This window comes from Crocodylus siamensis, chromosome 8 (genome assembly GCF_052110815.1).
Source record: "Crocodylus siamensis isolate JL-2025a chromosome 8, ASM5211081v1, whole genome shotgun sequence".
Taxonomy (NCBI): Eukaryota; Metazoa; Chordata; order Crocodylia; family Crocodylidae; genus Crocodylus; species Crocodylus siamensis.
In genome coordinates, this window is record NC_143402.1 from 51168115 (window position 1) to 51184639 (window position 16525).

The following is a 16525-nucleotide window of genomic DNA, read 5'->3' on the forward strand; positions in this document are numbered from 1 at the left end:
TCTGCTCTATGGCAGCAGCATAACCTGGCAGGGATACCTCTCAATCCTGCCCCACTCACAAACTGCAAACCCAGAAATGTGCTGATGAAGTTTCTTGGAGGACATCCCTCTGAAGCCTCTCTCATGAGCTCTATTTCCAGCATGCTCAAGATTAGCTGCTTCGGAAGGTCCCTGGAACAGACTGACAGATGTATTTCTGGATTTGGAGCATAAAAGCAAGAGCAAGTGAGTGAGGTTATTTGCTAATTTTAAAATAGATACATTTCCAGTCAAGCCAACTGGTTTTATACCTTGCCTCTGGTTTTTTGGTATAAAAGAGTTTCTTGGTTTGACTGTTTGTTGATGATGACAACAGTTCCTTCTGACAATTCAGGGGAAAAGTGTGGCACTAAACTAGCTACTCTTTTGCAGCTTAGCCCAGATATAGCATATAGATGATTTTTTCAGCCCAACTTAAAACATGTAATGATTTAATATAGTCATCTTATAACTATAGTACACACTTCAGGATATTCATTTTAACTTGTAATAACTTACAAGCTGCACGAAATGGGATTCCTATTTTTCCTTGAATATTATTTACCAGGACAATTTGGCCAGTTCTTCTTGAGATCATGTTTGGAAGAAGGGCTGGGAAAAAAGGAAAAAGAAACAAATAAAAATAAATTAAGGTGATCTTATCTATTTAGCTTATCAAAGAGATGGTTAAAGAGATTATTTGAACACAGTCTGTTTGAACATACATGGGGAATAAATCTTTGTTAATGGGCTTTCTAATCTAGCAGGCAACAGTATCACAAAATTCAATGGCTAAAAGTTGATGCATGCCCCCACCCAGGTGGCACTTGCCTGCAGGCACCCTGCTTGGGCAGTCCCAGGAGGCACTGCAGCCACGGAGGGAAAGGCCAGGCCTCCAAGCAGCTCAGGCAGACAGTCAGGCATGCTCTCCACTTTTCTTGGGCAGAGCCTGATTTCCTGGGCTGCTGCCAAGCTGCCTGCAAAGCTTTCTGCAGAGCCGCGGAGCTGCATGGAGTCTGATGCTTCACTCCATGGTTGTAGGGGTAGTGAATTAAAACTCCTCAGAGTTTTAGTTTGCTGTGCCCCAAGTCATTTAAGGTGCATTATGCTGCCAAAGGGGGTAAAAAGAAGGTCCCGGGTAATGTGGGGCCCTTGCAAGATGCGTTGGGAAACTTGGTTGTCACACCAGACGGCAAAGCTAACATGTTTAATGATTTCTTTGCCTCCGTCTTCCTAAGTAGGGACCAGAACAGCCACCTCCCTGCTGGACCCCCCTCAGACCCCGGGAGAGGCACACCTGGGCCACGGGTTAGCAAGGATTTAGTTAGGGAGCTTCTGAAGGGGTTGGACATGTTCAAGTCAGCCGGCCCGGATGATCTCCACCCTAGAGTTCTAAAGGAACTGGCCAAGGTCATTGCAAGTCCCCTGGCACAGCTTTATGATCACTCGTGGTGCTCTGGTGAGGTACCGGAGGACTGGAAGAGGGCCAACGTGGTCCCCATCTTCAAAAAAGGCAGGAAGGAGGACCCGGGAGACTATAGGCCGGTTAGTTTTACCTCAATCCTAGGCAAGCTGTTCAAGAAAATTATGCTGGCACACATCCAGGAGGGGCCAGCAGGGGACTGCATGCTTAGGGGCAACCGACACGGGTTCATCAGTGGCAGGTCCTGTCAGACCAACCTGGTGGCCTTTTACGATCAGATCACCAGATCATTAGATGCAGGGGTAGCAGTGGATGTAGTCTTCCTGGACTTCTGGAAGGCTTTTGACACTGTCTCTCACCCCGTTCTCATTAAGAAACTGGGGAGCTGTGGTGTAGACACCCACACAGTCAAATGGGTCGCCACCTGGCTGGAGGGCCGTACCCAGAGGGTGGTGGTGGATGGGTCCTTCTCAACCTGGAAGGACGTGGGCAGTGGGGTCCCCCAGGACTTGGTCCTTGGGCCCGCACTGTTCAACATCTTCATCACTGACTTGGACGAGGAGGTAAAAAGCACCCTGTTCAAATTTGCTGATGACACTAAGATGTGGGGGGACATGGGCACACTGGAAGGATGCAACAGGCTACAGTCAGACCTAGACAGGTTACAAGGGTGGGCGGACGAGAATAGGATGGATTTCAACACAGACAAGTGCAAGGTGATGCACCTCGGGAGGAGCAACCGGCACCATACCTACAGGTTGGGGAACTCCCCTCTTGTCAGCACGGAGGTGGAAAAGGATCTTGGGGTCATCATTGACTCCAAGATGAACATGGGCCGGCAGTGTGGGGATGCAGTCAGGAAGGCCAACTGCACCTTGTCATGGATCCACAGATGCATCTCAAGCAGGTCCAAAGAGGTGATCCTCCCCCTCTATGCGGCACTGGTGAGGCCACAGTTGGAGTACTGCGTCCAGTTCTGGGCGCCACACTTCAAGAGGGATGTGGACAGCATGGAGAGGGTCAAGAGGAGGGCCACTCATATGATCAGGGGACAACAGGGCAGGCCCTATGAGGAGAGGCTACGGGACCTGAACCTGTTCAGTCTCCAAAAGAGAAGGCTGAGGGGGGATCTTGTGGCCTGTTATAAACTAGTCAGGGGGGACCAGCAGGCACTGGAGGAGTCTCTGTTCCCCCGAGCACCGCCAGGAGTGACCAGGAATAATGGTCACAAGCTGGCAGAGGGTAGGTTTAGGTTAGATATCAGGAGGCGCTACTTCATGGTCAGGGCGGCTAGGATCTGGAACCAACTTCCAAGAGAAGTGGTGCAGGCTCCTACGCTGGGGGTTTTTAAGAGGAGGTTAGATGAACATCTTGCTGGGGTTGTTTGACCCCAGTATTCTTTCCTGCCATGGCAGGGGGTCAGACTAGATGATCTGCTCAGGTCCCTTCCGACCCTAGAAACTATGAAACTATGAAATTTCCTACAGTGGTTGGAATTAATCCACAATACCACCACCATTAATGCAGCACAAAAGCATTTAGCCCAGTTTAAAGAGTCACGCACACACGCCCCTCGTTTTGTCTACACATGGCCTATGATGCTGTTTTTTCATGTAGGTGAGTTTGACAAAAGCTTCCAAGCAGATACTATTGATGAATAAAGTTATATTAATTTTTTCATCTCTTATACCCCAAAAATGGCATTGGAAGTGCAAACTACCTCAGGCAACAGTGTTAAGCTGACCTTCAAAACCCAAACTTGAGGGGCAAAAGCTGTCTCATGGGCCATTCAGTACTTGTTCAATAGGTCCTGTACATGAATGCACATACACATGCTCTGTTACACACAAACACTCTTGCAATTCAGTTATATGTCTGATGGTGTCTATGCTAGAGCAGAAGAAAATTGGATAGTGTTGCCCCTGCCCCCCAATAAATTTTAAAAAGTTACAAGAAAAAGTGAAGTGAGAATTGTTTATGGTATCTTTTATTGGATCATCTATGTGTTTGGGAGAGCTTTTGAACAAGCTTTGAAATATCAAGTCAGGTCAAAAGAGAGGCACACACACAGGCTAAGCTAAATATCATAGAAAAGCATTCATGTAAATGTAAACAGTTTTCTTGAAGGAGTGGAGGGAGTCTGTAAGTTAGAAATAAAAAGGTGTTATAGGGAGCTATTATGAACAAAAATGAAGACGGTCCAGTAAAACAAAGATCAAAAAATATCATTGCCTCTCATATATTTCCTGGACCATCACAATTACACCAACACTCCAAATGAAAGTGAATAATTCAAGGCAGTGGAGAGCAGCTGGGCTTGCTCCCAGAGGAGACACATGGGTTAATGCCTATTGTGCCCCCAGTAGCCAAAGATCCAGACCCAGATTTCACATACCCCCCCAGCATAGAACCAGGAGGTAAGTGTACCAGGCCAGGTGAGGCGGTGCAAATGCAGGGGGTGCTTAGAGGGTGCTGCGTGAGAGAGTGTGTATGTGTTTGAGTGCATGCATGCATGTGGGGCCATGCCAGGCAGGATGCGCCGGCTGAGGGGAGCCCAGGAGGGGAACACCTCCACCCCCATCTGGGAGCTGGCAAGGATCCTGAGGCCAGAGGCCCAAAGAGGAGCATCTGGGACCAGGTAGGGGCATGAACTCACTCTCAACCATGGCTTTGATCTGTCATGACTACAGACATCCCAGCACCACTGAGATCTCTACCCAGACAGAGCCTAGATGGAGCTCCTGGCCCCAGACTGCAAGGGTTGCCTGGCACAGCTGCTGGAAGATGGGCAAGGGAGCACTCCCTAGAAGAGTCTTTGGAGGGCCGGGTGTGGGAGCTAAAGGAGGAGGTATGCCAGCTATGCACCATCAGAGCTAGGATGGCTCTTCATTGATGGCTACTGCCAGGTCCTTCTCCAGGAGAAGGAAGAAGAGAAGGAGACAGAGATGGTGGCCAGCAAGGAGGCGGTTTACAAAGACCCACCTGAAGTTACCTGGAAGACGGTCACCACACACTCCAGGAAATGCAGGGCCATTTCTGCTCCTCCCCTGGCCCTGCACAACAGGTACACTCCCCTCCCCATGCCTGTGGAGGCTCCAATGGTGACGCTGGAGGAGAAGGAAGGTAAGCACCATGCTGCCACCACCAGGTAGACACAAGGTCAGGGGAGGACTCCATCCAGCGGGGCACTGAGTCCCCTCGGCTGTCCCAACGCCCTAGGTCTCCCTAGGGCCTGAATCCAAGATGTTGCAGAAAGGATCCCCAGGCTTGTCCAGTCCTCCAACTATTACCCCATGCTCCTCATCCATGTGGGAACAAATGACATGGCCAGGAGTGATCTGGACTGGGTCATCAGTGACTACAGAGTTCTGGGGGCTGGACTCAAGGGGTTGGGGGCTCAGGTAGTCTTCTCCTCTGTGCTCCTTGTTGCAGGCCATGGTCCTAGGAGGGAACAATGCATCAAGGAAGTGAACTAATGTCTCCAACAATTGTGCCACCAAAAGGGCTTTGGTTTCCTAGATCATGTTTGGAAGAAGGGCTGTGAAAAAAGGAAAAAGAAACAAATAAAAATGAGTGTCTTACCAACCTCATCTCCTTTTATGATCAGGTAACCTGCCACCTAGATGAGAGGAGGTTGACATTATATATCTCAACTTCCAAAAAGCTTTTGATCTGGTCTCCCACGATGTTCTCATAAGAAAATTGGAAGACTGTAGACTTAACTGTGAGACAGTCAGGTGGGTAGGAAACTGGCTGTGGGGCAGGACCTAGAGAGTTCTAATGAATGGTTCTGTGTTATCTTGGTGGGAAGTGGCCGGCGTTGTCCCTCGGGGTCGGTGCTTGGTCCAGTGCTATTCAGCATCTTCATCAACTATTTGGATGTGGGGATGAAGAGCTCACTGGCCAAGTTTACAGACAACACCAAGTTATAAGAAGTGTGATCACGCTTGAAGGTAGGCTGCAGATACAGGTGGACCTAGACAGGCTTGCAAGTTGGACGACCAGAACCAGATGAAGTTCAACATCAAGAAATGTAAAGTGCTCCACCTGGGGATGAACAATCCCCTACAAACCTACAGGCTTGGCAATGCCAACCAGACCAGCACTACAAAGGGACCTGGGGGTAATAATTGACCACAGTATGAATATGAGCCGGCAGTGTGACACTGTAGCTGGCTGGGCCAACAATCCCCTGGCATGCATCAACCAATGCACTAATTCAGGAAGAATGGGGTGCTGTGGGAGAGTTTTGGACTCCACATTTGAAAATGGATATGGAGAAGTTAGAGAGGATCCAGAGGTGGAAGACAAAGATGATGAAGGACTTGGAGGGCAGGTCATACAAGGAGAGGATGAAGGAGCTAGGCATATTCTCCTTACAGAAAAGGTGCTTAGAAGGAAACATGACATAAGTCTTCAAATACTTGAAAGGCTGCCATAAAAAAGAGGGGAAAAACCTCTTGTCTCTTGCTGCAGAGAACAGAATGTGAACCAATGGCTTGAAATTGCAGCAAAATAGATGAAGTTTTGATATCAGGAAAAACTTTGTCACAGATAAAACAGTGCACCAGTGGAATAAACTGTCTAGGGAAGTTGTGGATGCTCTATCACTGGAAGTGGTGAAGAAGAGAGTAGACAGCTACTGATCAGGCATAATATAGGTTTATGCCTATGTTCTTTTGTGACTATTTTTATGTGTCTTGGCTTTGCAGGTTGTCACATGGGGCCAGGAGAGAATTCACACGCAGACACACACACAACCCGCTGCCCACCTGCCCCCACCACTACATGAACCAAGGTTTTTGTTGTTTTGTTTTGTTTTGTTTTTTTATCAAAGCTTTCCTCAGAGTCTGGGCATTTTGACTGAGGTGTGCCAATGCTCCTGCTGGGACTTAAGCCCTGAGGTTCCTGTCTAGAGGGTCTTGCCCCTCCACGCAGGATCAGACTGATTGCCATATTTGGGGTCAAAAAGGTATGCTACCCCATGGTCAGGTTAGTACAAACTGTGGGTGTTTTTGCCTTCCTTTGCAGCTAGGGAATGGCCCTCTTCCTGGGATCTCTTGAGCAGATATTAACAACCTTTGCAGCAGTAGGACATTGTCCAATGTGGTCCATTGCCCCCCTGATTTACCTGTGGCAGGTTAGGGTGTTATGTCTTGTGTTGTGTCAAGGTTGATTTTGTAGTTTTGCTAAGCAGTTAGACAATGTTGGGAGTTGGATTGCATAACCTCTGGAGGTCCCTTCCAGCCCTACTGCCCTATGATTCTGTCATTCAGACAAGACCGGTGGTGGTGATGATGAGTAGTCTAATTGACTTTTGGGGATTGGGAAACCTGGCATTGACAGGGTTCATCCTCCTCTTGTTACTCAGTTTCACAGCCTTGGGGTACTCCTAAATCCTCTACTGCAGCTGGATCTGCAAGCGATAGCAGTGGGTAAGAGTGCCTTTCAGCAACTCCATCTGGTGAGAAGGCCAATGATGGAAGGGTGTTGCAACACTTTCTTTGACATTCAGATCTGGCCATCATCATCCATGCCCTTGTAAAATCAAGGCAAGACTATTGCAATGCGCTCTGTATAAGGCTGTCCTTGAAGATTGTCTGGAATCTGCAGCTGGTAGAGAATGCAGTTGCCCTACAGGGATCGATTGCCAGGAAGACTTAATGTCACAAACACATGCTCCAGAATCAGCACTGGCTACAACTTTCTTTGTGAAATAGAAAGTACTGGTTTTGACCTATAAAGCCCTAATGGCCTGGGTCCTAAGGGACTGCCTTGTATCTTATGCCCCACTGTGATCCCTAAGGTCAGCTGAGAGCAACCTCCTGCAAGTGCCATTGAAGTCCACATGGCAAAACAGTGTGGGAGATTGTTCTCAGCAGTCATTCCTCAGTTAAAGAACTTCCCCCCTCTTGAGTCCCACTAGAGCCTGAGTCTGGAGATCTTTCAGAAGCCCTGTAAACCTTCCTATTTGGGCAGGTGTTTAGGAAACAAACTTAGACTTCGATGTTTTTTCAGAGGGGGCTGGGGGAAGGGGGAAGTTCTGTTTTGTTAATACTTTCATTGCCTTTTAAGTTCTTTTGTTCTTCTGTTCATTCTCCTGTTTTATAAATTATTTTGTTTTCTGAAGCTAGGGACAAATATTCAAAAAGTCTGAGCCTAAATTGATTTAATATTTGCAGGTTAGTCTAACCTGGCTAGGCTGAACCAGTTTGAAACCAGATAGACATTCTCTCTGGACTGAGGAAATTCAGGCACATGCCTGCAGTGGCTCAGGCTAGACGGCAGGAGGTGCTAGAGAAGCCCTCCCTTCCCTTTTGCAGGGAGCTGAGCTGAGGGGGGTGTAGCCAGGCCCCAGCAGGACTCTCTCATTAGGGATGTCTGCCTGCACAGTCCCAGGCTTTTCCCTACCATCTGCTCAAGGGGTGGAAGCGTTGAAAGCCCCAAGCCCCAGGCTAGCACTCTGAGGCAAGGGGTGGGGGGTAAAGTGCATTCATCGGTTGATGATACGATGTTTTTCAATTTCCCTCCCTGTTTCACCATACTGCCTGCAGCAAACTGACAGGAAAGCAAGTCAGCCAGAGGTGTGGGGGGGGCACTGTAACAGTCTTTATCATCTGATTAGCAAAACAGTAACCTCTCTCCACAATACTTCAAACTTCTTAAACAGCTTACTGTCTGACCTGTTGATTAGCTCCAAAAGCCCTAAGCGGTCACTGTTCTGTCAGCCTATCCCAGTGAAATTGAAGAAGGACACACACACCTCTCGGCATTAGCTAGCATACCACATGCTGGCCACAGTCCCTACTGTAGCAGAGAGGAGAAAGAGATCTTTTCTTAAGCAGCAAATGGTGATAGGGGAGTAGAGGGGGGCATGGGGAAGCCAGCAGGCCATGCTGTGCCTGCAAGTCTATGCCAAGCTCCTGCCAGAGAGCAGAGCAGAGAGCCCTGCCCAGCCCAGAGAGCATGCTGGGATGCTGGGGGACTCTGATTTTACTTAAACCAGTGAGGGGTCTAGGACAGACATGGCATAAACCAGTTTGAGCAAATCAGTTAAGTCTGATACTACATTCAACAAGGTTTATCTCAAACCAGTTTCAGCCATTTTCAAACTGGTTTATGTGCACTGAACATCTAGTTTAAACCAGTTTCTGATCACTTAAACCAGTGTAGGTGTAATGTCTGTCCCTAACCCTATTGTAACCTGCCTGTAGCTTGTTGGGAAGTGTGACATATAAACCAAATGAATGAATAATAGTTTTCTGTTTGTCTGCATGCCTTCCCTAAAAACTGATGCCTTTGCTGTAAACTAAACAATCACATGCCAACAGAGGTCACTGCAACACTGCTGTTTTAGAAAATATCTTCTAACAGGCAACTGCTTCCTGGTTAACTAACAATCCTGTTCCCATATTTCAGGAACCTGAATCTCATTTGTATCCATTTAACTTTATTGATTTCAAAAGAGATGTTCATGTGCACTATTAGAGCCGAAAGTAAAACACAACTCAGTGTAACACATGAAAACAATGATTTCAATATGAATTTTTAAGCACAACCTTCAGAAGCAGAAAAAAAGTACCTTTAGTTAGTGTTATAGGTCCAAAATAGTTGGCATCCATAATCTTTTTATCCAGCTCCAAGGAAACACTCTGCACTGCTCCTTTCACTTTCAGACTGGCATTGTTGATCAGTATATCCACACAACCATAGCAGTCCAAGATTTCTTTAGCTACATCTTGGATGCAGTTTATATCTGAGATATCCAGAAGTACCAGCTTTGGTGTAAATGTCTGTGAAAAGGGAGCTACTTTATTATTTCACAAATATACAGTCATATAGCAAAAGAATGTGTTTCTGAATAAACTATTTCCAAGTGTATTTGCCATTTCATGTAAAGAAAATGCTTCCACCATTGCAAGAATCTGGGGTTTTTTTCTGCCAATTTCAGAGGAATTGACACAGTATTGCTAATTGTCATGATTTTATCATGGCTCTGACAATATCTCATGCATCTGTTAAGGCCCCAGTCTCTGGATCCAGGTGACTATAAGAAAACCTCTGCTTCCACTTTTATAATAGTTCAAATTCTAGACATTGGTTTTATGGGAAGAAAAACAGGCTGCCAACTAGACATTGAGCCATTGATTACTATCCTCTCAGCCCAATGATACAGCCAGGTTTCTATCCACTTTACAATCCATTCATCCAACCCGTACTTCTCTAGCTTGCTTGTGAAAATGTTGTGGGAGAGCATATCAAAAGCCTTGTTTAAATCAAGATATATCATGTCCACATCCACACAGCCAGACATCTCATCATAGAAGACAATCAAGTTGGTCAGGCATGACTTGCCCTTAGTGAATCAATGCTGATTGTTCCTAATCACCTTCTTATAATCATGTAAAATAAAATACGGCACAGTAACTCTTCCCTGGGAGCACATCTACATGTGCTCCCTGTTGGCAGCAGATTTACTCCCAAAGGGAGCAGCCCAGTACAGGGCTGCTATCTTATTTAAAAACTAAAGGATATGGAGCAGTGCAGTATGGAGATATATAGCAGAGTGATTATTTTTCTGAATCAGCATTACATTAACATCCTGCACAGGGACACCACAACCTTCTTTTACTAATCATTTTTTTTCTTTTTAAAGACCTAGAAAAAAAAAATCACATTTTTTTATTTATGTATTCCAAGCCAAATTAGCCAAAACAAATTCCAAATCCAAGAGTCAGTCCCAAACTATAAGTGGCCCTACTACTGACAAACATCCTTCACCCCCATCTGGGGCTTCAAATGTTTCCAAAACCTTTGGCAGGCATCCTACTTGCAGGCCCAAGCCCAGAGGTTTGGAGTTCGGATGCCCCTGAGTTCTGCTTGCCCTCACCCATAAGGCCACAGGAACAAGCTGTGACAGAAAGCCACCTCTGTTTCTCCCCAAAAACTCTGCTCTGTGACAATTTGGTTAAGATAGGCCCTGCAGAGGGTACACACCTTACCCTATCTCTTCAGGTAACCTGAGCTGGACACATTCCTGAGGGAGGGGGGAAACCTGCTCCCTCTGCCTATGTGACTGGCATCACATACTTTGATGCCTGGGTGAGGGCCTTGGGCTCCCTGGGGAGCTAGGAACTGCCAGTCTGCCCAGCAACTAGTGATGTATTTCAAATTGATTGGCTGACAGCCAATGGGTGCTGGCCTCCATTGGACCAGGTAAATGAGGTCATAAGGGCTATATAAGTTAAGGACTGCCCAGGAGGAGTGGGGCAGCAGCCATGGGGAAGACTCAGAGAAAGAAAAGAGCTGGACCATCAGAACTTGCTCTCTTTCTCCAAACTCATGATCAAGGAACTGCCTGCCTCCAGAGGGAATCTCCACGTACGTCTGAATGATACATGTGAATAAGCTACCTGAGCTTACTGCTAACTAGATATATAGCTTGCAGTAACTCAGATGCATGATCAAAGGCTACCCAGCCATGCCAGTTTGCTCTATGGGATTTCTCTGATATTGCTCTACCGTGTATCCTAGTCTAACCCTACCCCTTGTAACCAATAAAGTTCTCCTTTGTACCTAGCGTGGGAGACTTATTGGGAGTGGGTCTAGATTATGCCTTGGAGTCCCCTTGGTTCAGCTGACTAAGGGAGACCACTACTTGTGCTTGACTGAGGGAAGCATCCTAAATTCTTGAAGTGAATCAAGTACCCTCGAGGGCTACTAGGCCTGTGTTTCCCAGGGTGCGCAGAGCCAGAATCAAGCCCATCCCTGGGTGGTGGCAGTGTTACCCCCGAGGCTAGCGGGCGTGCTCCAGGAAGGGAGTCGGCCAGACACGAGGTGCCACCAGGGAGGCACTCGGAACCTGGAAGGTGGTCAGGCGCAGTGAGGTGGGTGGCTCAACTCAGGAGTGGCTACTGGCCTGCCACACAAGCTAGGGAGGAGTCGCCCTTTTCCATAAAGTGGGTATAAAGCCAAGACCTTCCCACTTCAGTGGCTATGTGAGAGGTTTACTATACATTACCTTGGCAGGTACTATATCCCTGTGTCAGGAGAGCAGTCTTCCCTGGGTGTGACTAGAAAAGCTGCCTCATGTAAACCAGCATTAATACCCCAAAAATAATTTTTTTCTACTTAAGAGTGCACTGCAGTTGTAGAGGTGTGTGATCTGGTCCTCACTCACTCACTGGTGACTTGTGAAGAGCAATGTGGAATATGTGAGGGGAAGGCTAAGTTGCATAATTTGTTTGCATGGTCACTGTGTATGCAAAATATGTATGCAAATAAGTCTTCTTGTTTGTATTGTATTGCTCACCATGGCTTTACAGTGAGTAATTGAGAACTGGGTCAAAATCAAAAAACAATTACATTTATTTAATAGTATTCTTCTCATAAGTATTTAGGTAAAGGGAAGTGAGGTAAATAAGACTTCTCAGGCTTCTAGGCAGGTGCCTTGTTTACCTACGCACTAACTTGGTCCAGGTGCAGGAAAGATATGGCTTCTACAGTTATGTGAAACTCAGTTACAGTATAAGATCTGGGTCTAACTTTGTCCCTTTATCTGTTGTTATTTCAGGGGTTGTCAGCTAGGGGTATGAGTACCCCTGGATGTACATGGACTGAGCCTAGGGGGTATGCCCAGGTAGGTGGGGACAGTGCCCTGCTACTTTCCAAGACCAGAGCAAGGGGAGTGGCACCTCTCTGTTGTATGTGGAAGCTTGCCCATGGTGGCTGCCACCACCACACCCCAGCCAGATGAGCTTTCCTGCCCCAGCTCTGCTCCTGGGATGTAGCAGTGCTCCATCCCCACCCGCCTGTTCATGAACAGTCCCTACCTCCCTGCTCCATGTCCAGCCATGCACTAGCCCCCAACCCACCCCTGCTTGGCATTTGGCCACACACTACCCCGCTCCACCTGGCCCCTCCCTCCTCTCGGTGTCCAGCCACCAGGGGTACTTAGACTAAAAAAGTTTGAAAATCCCTGGGTTATTTTATTAAATTGGAGTAGAATTTAGGAGTTAAGCACTACAGCTAAAACTAGGATTTTAGTTGCATTTTTTGGCCTAATTTCTAAAGAGGGAATACACCAAAGCTGTGTTGGTGATGCCCTGAAGGCTCAATTGGCCTCTTATGTCCCTGGCAGATCTTTAAAAATTTTCCTTACAGAATGATACTCTTGTCATATACAAAGCATGAGAAGGAAATACTTACCACACTAGGGTCTGCTACACTGATTAGAGCATCATGCAAGGCCTCTAGTTTCTCCCATTTCTTGCCACATAACACTAGCCTGGCTCCTCCAGTATGAAACACTCGAGAGCATTCTGGAAAATAAAAGTAGCAATAACTAATAACCATAACAGCAAGTCAATTATATTAATTTCACTTTAAAATAAATTATTGTTGTTATTAATACAACTGATTTGTCAAGCTTCTTGAATATTTGAAAAGGCAACCTATATAACAGAATGCAGAAAGAATAAATATTTCTACAATATTAAAACTGGTAAAATGGTTCAGTACAGCCTTGGAACCTAATCACTCTTTTAAAAAGCATGAAACCATTTAATTGTGAAACAGGTAATGTCATACTCAGTGACATAATTGTTTCATGTACTATGGTTATTATTATTGTTACCAGCAACCTGCTTACTCTTCAAAGCAAACAAAAATCATACTTAACAGCAATTAAATTTGTAGCAGTACATTTTCCATCCACATCCTTAGTGAATGGAAATAAGAAATTACAGGAATTTTTGTTTCTACCCTCATTATTGTGTACATTATTATCAATAAAACACTCCAACAGTCACTGATACATTTCTAAGAGTAAACTCCTTAAACTCTCACTCCAAGGCAACATCTTGAGCTTTTACTAGTATATCAGTTATATCAACAGATCATCACATTCATTGGCAACACGTAGGGAGTGCACGTGGGTGTATGAGCACCCCATGAGATTGGCTGTGCCCCCCCTGTGACAGGAGTCTCGTTTTTGGAGTCTCTCCACGCGTGAAGCTCCGGACTCCTGCAATGGGCCCACCGCCCACCTATTCTCGCCTGCCACATCTTGATCTTGCTTATAAGTGAAGAATGATGAAACTTAGCGGGAAGCTGCCCATTTGTACACGCCCCGATGGCAGGGGGCGCTGTCTGTGGCTCCTTTTCCTCCCCTGCACCGCAGCCCAAGCCTCGCAGATGGTGCTGGAATGCTCTCACTAGGGCCATGGTACTAGGTCCCGGCCCTTTGCTTGCCCTCAGGGCTCTTCGACGCCCCTTCTCACTCCCGGGGTCCCTCACTGCCCCCTCACTGCCCTCAGTGCCGAGGCTCTTCACTGCCCCCTAACTCCGGGTTTCCTCGTGCCCCCTAGTCGGGGCTCTCTGCTGCCCCCTAATTCAGGGGCTGGGCCAACGTGCCCCCCAAACAAAGCTGTGCCCTCTTTGGCACCATTGGCTGTGCCCTCTGGGCACCAGGAACCCCCCAGATTACTGGGGAGCTCCCATGAGGCCTCCTCACACCCCTACAGCCTCACCCGGTCCTCCGGTATAACCATAAGCAAACAAAAGAATCAGCCCGCTGGCTACAACATAACCCAAAAGCCTACCGGCTTATAACCCAAGCTCATAAATCCTGCTCCACTCCACGTGAGCTCTACCTTACCTCCATCAGAGTTCCCTTGCCCCTGCATCATTGCAGCCCGTCTGGGTAGTCAGGCTCCGGCCATTGCCCCGGGCTGCTCAGCTCGCCCACAGAGCTCCCACTCCTGTGGCTGCCGGAGGGGAACTGACCTCCTGGCCTTCTGCCTGGGCTTAAGAAGGGCTGAGCTCCACCCCTTCCTGGCTCCAGGCTTCCCCGGTCGCCCTAGCAACCTGCACTGGCACAGTCTTAGAGACTGGCAGTTGTGCTTCCTCTTTTCTGCGGCTAGGGGCCTCTCCTGAGCCTTTTCTCCTCTCAGTCGCAGGACACCTAAGAGCCCTGCGACACCCACTAAGCTTGGCTTCTGCTGACACTGCCAGTGGTGTCTGTGTGTGGTCACCAATTGCCATCCCCACCCCCACCCACCCCCACTCTGCTGCCCACACTGCCAGCAGCATTCCATGAATTTGAGAACTCATTCATCTTGTTGAGCTGATTCACCATGTGTAGAGCTACAACTGAGACAAATAAGGACTTTGAGATTTATCAAAAAAGGGAAACAAAAAAAGTGAAAACTGTCTCAGATTCACCCAAAACCAAGTTACTTCTGAGAGTTCACTGTGTAGTATGCATGAATATTTTCCCAAATTGTGGTATTGAATCTCTTAATCATCCCAGCAGGGTGTTTACCCTTATGGTGTTTAGTCTCTTAATCATCTCAGCAGGCTAGAAAGGCAACTCTAGGTGTGGAAGCACCCTGGGAGTGTATCTCAAGGGCATACCTCGGCTGCATCCAGGGCCAGGGTCTTCTCACTACAGCATTCAGAGAAAAATAGAAACAAGGGTATTTTTTTAACTCTTATTATTCTCTGTATCTTTCTTTTCCTACAAAATTCCATAAAATTCCAATGGCACTCAAAGTCTATATACTGCAATTTGGTTTTTTTGTCATTTCAGTGATTGAAAGATCACCCATGGGAGATGTTTTTCACTGACCTCATTTCCATTTCTGACATCGTAGTCTGAATGTGTTTGTAGACCAAATGGAAGGCTACAAAACACTTTCAGAAGATAGGCCTGGGCAGAGGCACTTTTACCTTCCTTTGATTCCTGGTCCATCCCAAAGTTCAAAACCAACTGCCTGGCAATGGCAACAGCATTTTTAGTCAGGCAGTGCTGAGGGAGTCAATTAACTTCATGGTTCATTATATTCTACCTGAACCAAACTAAACACTTCATTCCACAGTTGTTAATGACTCTCTCTTCTTTTTAATTGTCTTGATGATGGTCATTGGCATCTCTAGCAAGGCATATAAGAAAATGGGACTGACACTTAGCATCCAGAAGACTAAGGTCCTCTACCAACAAGCTCCTAATGAACAGTCCCCAGCTCCAGTAATCCATATTTACCACAAAACTCTAGAGAATGTTCAGTATTTCCTGTACCTCAGAAGCCATCTCTAGCAGAAGGCTGACATCAAATAAGAAATCCAACATTGCCTCAAATGTGCAAGTGCAGCCTTTGGATGCCTGGAGAAATGGGTGTTCAAAGATTGAGACATCAGATCCATATCCAAGCTCATTGTTTATCAAGCAGTTGTCATCCCCACCTTGCTTTATGGAGCTGAGACATGGGCAATGTACAGGAGACATCTAAAGTTTTTGGGGAAGTACCATCAACACTGTCCACAGAAGATCCTCTCAATCCAGTGGAAAGATTGGGAGTCTGATTCCAGACTCCCAAAGCAAGTTTTATTCTCCCAGCACAGCCACGGCATACACTCAAGATGAGGGCAGAGAAAGCTCTTCAGGGATGATGGATAAGGCCAACTTAAAAAAAATGCAACATCAATATCAACTCATGGGAGACTATCACCCAAATGGAGGAGGAGTCTGCCACAAAGTCAGTACTTTGAAACCTCACAACAGCAGCATATGAAAATGCGGGAGCTACAGAAACAGCATGCCACAGACCAAATCAAGAATCTAGCGCTACCCACCCCATACAGAAACACATGTCCAAGCTGCAGTAGAATCTGCTGATCCCAGATAGACCTCATCAGCCATCTTTGGACGTACAAACAAAAGAGTCATGGAAGACAATCATCCTCAACTGCAAGGGATTGCCAAAGAAAAAGATTCTAATGAAGTTATACTTGTTTTGGCTTCAATATGGCCCTACACCCTTACCATATTAGTAAAGCTTCTAGTTCAACTGGAGAAAAATATGTGTTGTTTCATATGTGATGATGCACCTCACCATCTGTATCTCTCCCCCACCCTTTCAAAATTCTAGGTCTGTCCTGGGAACAAAAATCCATAACTTTATGAAACACTAAACACAATGGAATAAACAGGAATGATGATGATTTCATGATTCATTATCCTCTTACTAGTGTCTCTTTTAACCTCTCAGTTCCACAGGTAATAGCAATCTTTCTCCTTTCTGA

The 16525-nt window shown here is 46.6% G+C and overlaps 1 protein-coding gene across 2 annotated transcripts in view; it reads right to left on the bottom strand.

Moving 5' to 3' along the window:
* The window catches only part of DHRS7C (dehydrogenase/reductase 7C), a 48707-nt gene that overhangs the window by 14954 nt on the left and 17228 nt on the right, over window positions 1–16525 (bottom strand). The window contains exons 3-5 of one of the 2 annotated variants that reach the window (XM_090060512.1): window positions 12650–12762; window positions 9024–9234; window positions 538–630 (exon numbers count right to left, since the gene is read on the bottom strand). In XM_090060512.1, coding sequence (XP_089916638.1) covers window positions 538–630; window positions 9024–9234; window positions 12650–12762 — 417 coding nt within the window. The remainder of the gene's footprint in view (window positions 1–537; window positions 631–9023; window positions 9235–12649; window positions 12763–16525) is intronic. The other variant, XM_090060513.1, reaches the window with a different exon arrangement.